The sequence below is a fragment of the Terrapene carolina genome, unplaced genomic scaffold, assembly GCF_002925995.2.
Source record: "Terrapene carolina triunguis isolate 2854851 unplaced genomic scaffold, T_m_triunguis-2.0 Scaffold69, whole genome shotgun sequence".
NCBI lineage: Eukaryota > Metazoa > Chordata > Testudines > Emydidae > Terrapene > Terrapene triunguis.
Window position 1 is genome coordinate 18,621,365 of NW_020664420.1, and position 10,042 is coordinate 18,631,406.

The window sequence follows — 10,042 nt, forward strand, 5'->3', positions numbered from 1 at the left end:
TGCTCAAGCTCAATTTGGGCAGCTGTTACTTCATTTCTCCCAAATCAAATATACTGATCCACTCTAACTTGCTGTAGAAAAAGTAGGATAAAATTGAGCAAGAAATGCTTCCCAGTGGTTATTAGGACTAGAATTACTATTTTCAACAGCCATTGCCATTTTTTTAAAAAAAAAATAGTTTTATTTGTTTAAAAGGAAGACAGTGATATTGCATTGGCAAATTTCCCCATAGAAACAAAGAGTGGAACAAAAAAATAATAAAGGCACCTCAACTTTTCCTCATTTATGGAGGACAGTTTTATAATATGCATCCAGATATCCTCCAATCACACAAGCTGAAAATTGTTCCACTTTACTAGAGTTCTGTAACCATATAGGAACCAAACCTGTCTGTGTTCTGTGCACATCCAAAATTCCTGCTGAATGACCCACCCTGGGAGTGAGTTACCAGTCACCCAGGGCTGGGGTGGAAGGAGGGTGCAGTTGGCGGGGGAGAGCCCAGGGCTGGGGTGGCAGAGGGTGTGGGTGGAGGGGGGACAGCCCAGGGCTGGGGCAGCAGGGTGTGTGTGGGTGGGGGAGGCACAGGTGGGGGGGAAAGGGAGGAGCCCAGAGCTGGGGCAGGTGTGGGTGCAGGTGTGGGGCGGGGGAGAGCCCAGGGCTGGGGCAGCAGCGGGGTGCGGGTGGGGGGGGAGCTCAGGGCTGGGGCGGCAGGGGGGTACGGGTGGGGGGAAGCTCAGAGCTGGGCAGCAGGAGGTGCGGGTTTGGGGGGAGCTCAGGGCTGGGGTGGGGGGCAGCCAAACATTTTTTTGCTTGGAGCAGCAAAAAACCTAGAGCCGGCCCTGCTTCCAACCCTGATATTCTATTATTCTAAAAGGTGGTTTTCTGCCATGAAGAAATTTATAAATGTCACTGGAGGTACTGCTGTAATTACTATGGCCACAAAGTTAAAACAATACAGGTCTGTCTCATCTTACGTTGGGGTTACGTTCCGCCGTCAGCGCCTAAAGCAAAAATCGCGTATAGTCAAAATTACATTGGGTGTAATGGCGGGTGGAATCGCCCGCACTACACAAACAGTATTTAAATTGTTATTTTTCTCTTTTTTGTTTTTTTGTTTTTTTGGTTTTTGCTGACCGCATAAAGCTGAAATCGCACATGTTAAATGCGCCTAAGATGCAACAGACCTGTATCTAAACCTGAGAAATCTATGCTATAATATTATACGTAGGCTAATATAACTGAATAAATTCATTGTCATAGACTAATTTTTTTATGCTTTTGGACACTATTTCAGGCCTACTCCTCTCTTGTATAGAAGATTATTATATAAATGAGTATTTATCTATATTGTCTTTTTTCTTGTTTTAGTTCTGCCACCCTACCCATAACATTTAAATGTCTGGAAGAGAATAATGGAGTGGACAAGCGTATTACAAGATTTGTGCTCCCAGTGGGTGCTACAATTAACATGGATGGGACTGCTTTATATGAGGCTTTGGCTGCAATTTTCATCGCACAAGTTAACAACTTTGAACTGAACTTTGGGCAGATTATCACAATCAGGTACAGAAGCCATTATCTATATACTTTGATTCAAGGTGCCTTTAAATAACAATGATGTGAACAACTGATCATTGCATTTAAGAGGGTCAGCAATAGCCATAATTTTAAAAGTATTTTACTTTAGATAGCTTGAGTATCTATGCAGAATTGAAGAGCTGTAGATTTATATTCTGCTGTCCAGTGGGTGCATACTCCAGTTGCAACTTGTGTTAGAGAAAGTTATTACTATGAAGAATGCTAGGAGCAGAAATGGTGTTATTGAGATATAGCAAAGTAGTTGGTGTTGTCTAATTGTCTGTTTCTATTTGTGATTCATCTGCATGTTAAGTACGTACCATAAACAACCAGCACAGTAACATGCTACAATACCAATGCTAAGGGAATACAAATTAATTGGAGAAATCTCAAATTTTGTTCATTATGAACTTTGTGCTGTAAGAAGCATTTATAGTTTTAAGAACGGTCATCCTAGTTCAATATTCAATCAAGACAAGGGAAAATTCTGCTTTTCAAAATTCAAAAGCCTCATGACTCATTTTGATTCTGGATATCTGCTCTCCAGTACATATATGAAACTTGCCATGGATTATATGGATACTGTCTTCTAGATTAAGTTCTCCAGTATTACATAGGGATCATAAATGATGTGTTATCATTAGATCTGTGCTTTAAATCTTGATTCCTCCATAAGATACAGAAGATTATTTATCAAAGATGAGATGAGATGAGACCAAGAAAATTCAGATCGAGATCCACATTTCTCTAAAGTCCAAAAGGTGCTTAGATCCAGGGTTTCAGTTTGACCCATTATTAAGATAAGGGCTAACTATGAAGCTTTGATCCAGATCCACACTTTCATAAAATTTGCATGTGTTCAGATTGGGGATTTAGATCAGACCCATCTCTAAAACAGGCATTTCTACTTAAAGAACCCTTAGGTCTCTGCATCATGTGTTTCTCCAACAATGTGAAATTGTATGAAAAATCAAAAAGAAAACTACCCACTAGAATGCCTGCCTTGATTCAGATTTTTCTCTAGAGCCTTTATACAATTAGGACAATTATCTTTTCCTCTTTTGTTTGTACAGTGCCTAGTACAATGGTGTGCTGCTCCATCCCTGGGGCTGCTAGTTGCTATCATAATTATAACATGTATTCATCCTAAAGTCAGTAATTTTCTTAACTTTTAAAATGTTTACTAAATAGTAAGGAGAATTATTTTTGGAAATTGACTTATTTCTTCACTGTCATCTCTCTGCATAGCATCACAGCTACAGCTGCCAGTATTGGCGCTGCAGGAATTCCTCAGGCTGGACTGGTCACCATGGTCATTGTGTTGACATCTGTTGGTTTGCCTACAGAGGACATCACTCTTATCATTGCAGTGGACTGGTTCTTGTGAGTATTTCTTACAGAGTGCTTAAAGGGCTATAGCATATTATAAAATACATTGGACAGGGACATTCTGATAATTTCTGAACCTGCAAGTCATGTGATCAGTTGGATTATTCCTTTACTGAAAATAGTTGAAAAATGTGGTTATTTTGAAGAATAAAGTTTTACCCTACCATGAAGGAGGCTCAAAGTCTGAAAATTCAGTGGCTCAGTTCAGAGCTCATTTATCCCAACCCTTCTGGCTGTACAAACCAGTGAAGGTTTGTGTGCTTTCCCTAAGGATGGGTGAATTGAATAATTAGTCTTCTGAATAATATGCATATTAGCATTATCAGCCATCTGAATATGGCCAGACATTTGGCTAATGTGGCTGACTCATTTGTTTCTCCACCCCTGTGTCTGCTAGAGCAGGGGTTCTCGACATTTTCTTTCTGAGATCCCCGCAACATGCTATAAAAACTCCAGGGCCAGAGAAAGGGAGTGGGGGGCTGGCTCAGGGCTCCAGGCTTCAGCTGCCATGGACTCCCAGTTGAGAACAACTGTGCTAGAGGAGGAGAACACTGAGCAGCATTCCTACATCTGTAAGTACTTGTGGAATCCCCTTAGGCCCAGCTGCATTTCTCTGTGCATGGTTATTGGGATAGAACAGCATCACTGTCAGCAGCAGAAGCCAGGAACCTTTCCATGTCTGCCAGTGCAAATAAGGGTGACAGACAGGCTGCTCCACTTACCTGGAGATGCCTTTGTGGGGCTGGGGTAATTGAAGAGGTAGGTGTTCCTCCACTCCATGTCAATGTCTGTCAAGAAAGGATAGCAGCCATTTTCCCCTTTTCTCCATCCCAACTCTTCAGAGAGTATTTGTTTGGATCACTTGATGATTACCTTTTCTGTTCATTCCCTCTGGTGCACCGGGCATTGGCCACTGTTGGACGACAGGATACTGGGCTAGATGGACCTTTGGTTTGACCCAGTATGGCCATTCTTATGTTATGTCCTTTTCACAGTCCTGCTTCTTATCTGGGCAGGGTAAAGGGGAATGCTGCTAAAAGTGAGAAGGCAGAGTAGAGATGAAATGGCTGTTGTTCTCCCATGGAAGACATTCATACAGGGATGAGAGATCACCTAGCTGTTCATTCCTACCACCACCCCCACTTCCTTATAGCAGCTCAAAGTAAGTGTAGCAAAGTGTTTGAGCCCATTGAGAGGGAGTACAAGGGAATTCAGATGAGATATATGGGGGTTTAAACAGTTCCCCAATACTAGGATCATTTGCCCATCCCTACGCTTTACGCTATTCCTCACAGGGTTGCCTATGGATGGTGCTACTTCTAGGACTGAAAATACAGCAGCACCATGGCTCATGTTGTGATTCAGTGAGTACCAGAAAGAAAACTGAACTTTACCCCAACAGTAGTGTATGGCAACAATGTTCAGTTTTTAAGGGTATCACAAACTCTGTGAAATTCTCACCATGTGCATAGATCCCAAACATTTAAGGTCTAGGCAGGTGGATGTGATGAGAAGGTGAAATCCAGTCCCAGCCTGGATCCAAGATTGTTGTGCATTCTTCCTCTCCAGCTGTTATTCCAGCCTATGGACTGTGTTGGGAGTCACTAAGTTTACATAAACATGTCTCAGTAGCTCCTCTGTGGACCTTCCTCCAGCCCTTTATCATTGGGGCCTTCTGTGCAACTCTTTCACAGCATGTAGGGGTTATATTTACACCCCTGCAGAGCTGGGTAAGCTGCTGGGCTGTCCACTAGCCCAAGAAGAAATAATGTCACAACAGAGTATTGGTTGAACCAAACCTTAAGCAAAAATGTCAAAAATTATTTCCTGTGCCCACTATGGACTACAACTCCCAGATGCTTTTCCTTCACATCTCAGCCACTCCAGATCTTTCTCCTAACACAGGGACTCATACAGGAGCATTCCTGCCATCTTACAGCTCAACTGAGCTCTTGCTGGCCTTTATATGGACCAGCACCCAGCTCCTCAAAAACCTCAATTGGGATGCAACTGATCAGTCACAGGCAGGGCTGGGCCCATCTGCCCTTAAAGAAAGGGGCTAGTCACCCAGTGACAGGCTGCATGCCTGCAGTCTCCATATGCAACCATTTTGGGGACTTAAGTGGTACAAAGGCCCTTGCTCTGGACCTTTGCACCACGCATGAATCTCACCCTAGATTATTTACAATAGTTTATTTTCATTTTGGGCATGACAGCTAAGAAGGCAACATTCAGTCAATTCAGATATCAGGAGGTCATTACAGCTGACTTATTGTAACATACTCACAAGCCCCCAAACATGAACTGCCACAAGCCCACTCTGCTCGGATCACCTCATAACACAGCAATCATATCCTCCTGTGAAATGGCTAGTAACATTATGTCTCAGGTCACTGCATTAGACTTAGAATTCTGGTACAATTGTTAGTTTCCGCAAAGATGGAATAATGCTATTAACATTTCTGATAAATTAATACACATAGAAATATTGGATCATCTCATGGTTATTTTCAAAAGCTATTTTAACACAGAGACTCTGAATGTTTCACTTAAACAAGTGGGGAAAATAAGACTAACTCAATTATTTTCCACAGGGACCGTCTCCGTACCACTACAAATGTCTTGGGTGACTCCATTGGTGCAGGGATTGTTGAACATTTGTCACGGAATGAGCTGAAGAGCAGGGATGCTGAGATGGGTAATTCTGTGATAGAGGAAAACGAAATGAAAAAACCATACCAATTGATCTCACAGGAAAATGAGAGCGTAAAACCATTAGACAGTGAAACCAAGATGTAGGATAGATCAGGCATGAGTCCAACACTAGAAGTGTGGGAAATATACTTTCTACAACCATTTATATCTTGTTTTCAAGAAGTCCATTTATATCTTGCTTTCTCCCATATGATAGCATTGGAACAGAGTTAATCAAAAACATTCTGAATTAGCAGTGACCAAGGTATGTGTTTGCGTCCCACTTTAAAAAAAATTAACGAGTTATCATACTGGTCCTGCTGGAGATGTGCTAACTGTGAGGGGACAGGGATGGGAAGAGGGAGAGTGTCTATTAAATCATTAAAAAACATACCAGTGTATATGTTACTCAATCCTGTAAATGTGATCTTGTTTTTATAAGCTGGAAAGTCACAATAGATAATACAGCCTGAAAAGGGTTTTATTTTTTTAAATACCTATTGCCCATTTCTTAACATCAGTAAGCACACAAATCAACATTTTTAACTTGACAACTGCACCCAAACAAGGAAATTAACAGGATTGCTTTTTTTCCCTTCTGGTGATATGTTATTTCTTTATCCTATTACTAGCAGGACAATAAAAAGGAGGACTTTTAAATTTAAAAAAAAGTAGAGATGTTCAGGTAAAAAAAATACCCACGATCAGCACTTTTATCAGCTGAGCTGAAATGTCATTTCTGAGGAGGTGATTTCATCTTAATAGGACACTTTAGGGTCAGTGAGGGCCAGTTCTTGACAAGTGCTTAGCACTTTCAGTTTCCACTGACCAGCACACACTTATACATATGCGTATTTTCACTCACCTGAGTAGTCCCCTTAACTTCAATGCCACTACTCACATGAGCAATGTTACACATATGCAGAGAAGTGCTTGAAGAATCAGGGCCCTAGATTGTATGCTCTTTGGGGTGGGAAGTGTACTTCATCTGTGCTCAGAAGGCACATAGCACACTGTGGGTGCATTCACAATCTAAATAATATGTAATAAAAATAGCAGAGAGGGCCAGCACGTTGCAAGAGGTACTTCATACCTGGCAAGAGATGCGCAGAACCTAACTGGATGGGGCTCTAAACCTATCTTTGTGTTGCTGAAATTGCATTGCTGGAAGTCCTGTGACCAAGAGGTCACTTTCAAAAAATGGAAATCTTGTCATCAATTAGCCTGGTGTCATTCCATGAATAAGTAGTAAAACTATTAGCCAAATGTACCTTATTTTACACAGGGGAGAGAACTCCCCATCCCACTGGGAGGTTCCCATATCTTTGTGGGTTTACCAGCAGCATCTCAAATATAAAAAATAATTTTTTAGAAAGCAAAACTAATGGGTGCTCTATTACTTACTAGGAAAAAAATATATAAACTGCAGAATAGTAAATACATTTAATAAATTTTAAAAATATAATAAGAAAAGATTTTTAAGAGTAATATTGTAGATCTCCTTCAAGTCACAGAGAAGGAAAGAAAAAAAAGGGGGGGGGGAGAAATACACTCCGAATCCTATGGCTTTTTTTTGTTCATTTCAAGATTATTCCCTGAAGAAACCCTTTTATGAAAAATATTAATTGTATATATTTTCCTTTTCCACTCCTTGTATTACTGTAGGAGTCAAACTGGAAAGATTTATGGTGCAGTTAGAGAGAGGTAGCTGAGGAATACGAATCCACAAGCACAAAACTGGTTGAGTGGTCTATTTTATTTGAAAATGTTTGGTTTTGTTCTGAACTAAAAAAAAAGAGAGAGAGAGACACACACACACACACAGAACTGAGACATTCCCATGTCATACCACAACTGCCACTTGCCAAACATTTAAGAACATCTGTAGCTTTTGTCTCTAGAAGACCATAAGAATTGATGTGTAAATGTCAATGTAACTGGTGAAAATATGAGTGTGATAATTGAGGGCAGTCTTTTCCCACTTTTAAAGCAACAAGGCAGGCTTCTTTTTCCAAGAATGACAAATCCTATTCATTTTTAGCAGCCCAGTCAATGTGAGCAGGAACAACTCATGAGTGAAGTGAGCAGAATTTAGCCGAGAGTATTCAGCAGTCAGTGCTTTAATCACCTCAAAGCCCTAGATGAATCTCTGACTGAAAGTAATAAAGTGTGAACTTTTTTTGCTAACAGGATGAAAATCTAGAATGCAGACAGGCATCTTTGGATATGTAATTAGAGATATTTTTATATAGATCCTGTATTCAATGTGTGTTTATAAAAGTTAACTTTAGAATGTCTGGAGTAACAGTTTAATTTTTGTTGAGACTCTATTTGGAAATACCCTGCAAAGACTTAATGTAAAAGGTTGTCTTTCTATGACATAAGTTGAGAAAAATGAATTGTGTCACAAAGTTTGTGATTTTTTTTTTACTAACTTTGTTTCTTATGGAAATCAATTACTATAGAAAGATTCCATTCCCCATCTCTCATTGGCTCTGCATTTGGTTGCACCCAATGTGGATTGAGAAACATTACTTTGTAGATGTATTTTCAATAAAAATAGTTTTACGTTATTCCCGTATTGTGTGATTTCTTTCAAATTCTCTGTAATGGGGAAATCTTCAAACACACTCCAAATATTTGAACTTGTATTGTAGGGTTTCAGGAAATCCTGTACTTTTTACCCAGCAGGAGCTTATTAATGCATCAGTACTTCTCAAGAATTCAAATGCCCATTTCTTAAACTCTCACATGAATAAAACGGTTAGCCTCCATAGAATGCAAAAGGCGATTAAAGGAAGAAAAATGTGACAAAGGGAAAAAAATGTAAAAAAAACCAGAAAGAAATGTTAATTCAAGTTAAGTTTATTTTGGTTTAAATTCAAATTCATATAGATGTTTGAATCTGAAGATACAGTATAATAAGAGCTTTCATATGACTTGTAAATTACATATATCAATGCAGAGAAATCATTTAGAAAATATAATTCTAACACTGATTCCACCGCAGCCTACAGGTTTAATTAGGGTATCACCACAACTGAGCAAAGAAAAATAAAATCTGAAGAAAAAGAGTATGATGTGATGGTTAGAACTCAGTTCTGCCTTACAATCCCATCAAATTACAACATAATTGAGAAGTGGTTTAATTACATTTTCACTGATGGGTGTATTAGCTTTATTTCAACAATTCTACTGTCTAGTGATTGAGTTTAGTTTTCATGCCCTAAAATACAAAAATAGTTACTTCTTTTGGTGGGTCAAAGTAGGGAGTTTTTCTAGATGTTTTTCTAATGCCACATGATTGGTCATTAGAACTATAACTAGAATTGTGCATGGAAAGTGTTTCCCTAATTAGATTACCTCTAGTTTGTGGCTTTCAAAGACATATTCTTAACTGGAGAATTCATCCACAGCCAAGGAGCTTCCATCACCCACTTTTTTAACTTATAACTGTTCAGAGCAGAATGGAAACTCCCTAGTCTCTCATGTATTGGTTGAAACATGACCAGATGTCAAGGGTAGATCAAATTTAGGCTACTTATTTGCTGAACTGAACAAGCAACAACACATTAACAAGAAAAAAATGAAACTAATATTTAATACACAAAACTGCAAATGTATCCCTAACACAGTCTAAAGGGCTACAAGAGGCGGGAGTAAAAGAGAAAGGAAGTCCACTCTGCACTTCGTCCATAAAAAGGCTCCCATTGACTTTAATAATGCAGGATCAGGGTCTTCGACACCACTGAGTGGGCTTTGGGATGCTCTTGTCCTTCCACCCAGATCTCAAATTTTAGATAATTCCTCCTTGATGTCTCTTTAGGAGTGATGAGTGGCTGAACACCACTCCTCCTTCATGAAGTTTGTTCGGGTCTGATGTTCCCCCACCCCATCTTGCCTCTAGGTCCTAAAACAAATACTCCACAATGACCTCTTAAGCTGTAGGCCATAATAAAAGGTCCTCAAAATTGTTTTCCTTCAACTGACTGTTCTTTGGTATTTTAAACCCAACAGAACCCAGAATATTACTGTAGGTTACCTTTGCAGTCCCACAATTGTCAGAATTTCCTTTTACAACGATGTCTGTGCTCATTTTCTTAGGGCTGGTCTACACTGGGGGGGAGGTCAATGTAAGATACGCAAACTTCAGCTACGCGAATAGCGTATCTGAAGTCAAAGTATCCTATTCAACTTACCCCGCTGTGAGGACGGCGGCAAATCGATCGCCACGGCTCCCCCATCGACGCCGCTTACTCCTCCTGACGAGGTGGAGTATGCGCGTCGATTCGGGGATCGATTTCTACCCGCCGATCTGGGCGGGTAGTGAAGACGTGCCCTTAGTATGCTACCCTGAATGTTAACATGGTGAGATGCACTT

General features: G+C 40.1%; 1 protein-coding gene across 6 annotated transcripts in view; it reads left to right on the plus strand.

Moving 5' to 3' along the window:
* Positions 1–5,904, plus strand: part of SLC1A3 (solute carrier family 1 member 3) — an 85,379-nt gene extending 79,475 nt beyond the window's left edge. For 5 of the 6 annotated variants that reach the window (XM_026649242.1, XM_026649247.1, XM_026649243.1 and 2 more), the window contains 3 exons: positions 1,369–1,563; positions 2,827–2,961; positions 5,562–5,904. In XM_026649242.1, the coding sequence (XP_026505027.1) occupies positions 1,369–1,563; positions 2,827–2,961; positions 5,562–5,766 (535 nt within the window). In that variant the 3' untranslated portion in view covers positions 5,767–5,904. The remainder of the gene's footprint in view (positions 1–1,368; positions 1,564–2,826; positions 2,962–5,561) is intronic. The other variant, XM_026649245.1, reaches the window with a different exon arrangement.
* The last annotated feature ends 4,138 nt before the right edge of the window (positions 5,905–10,042 follow it).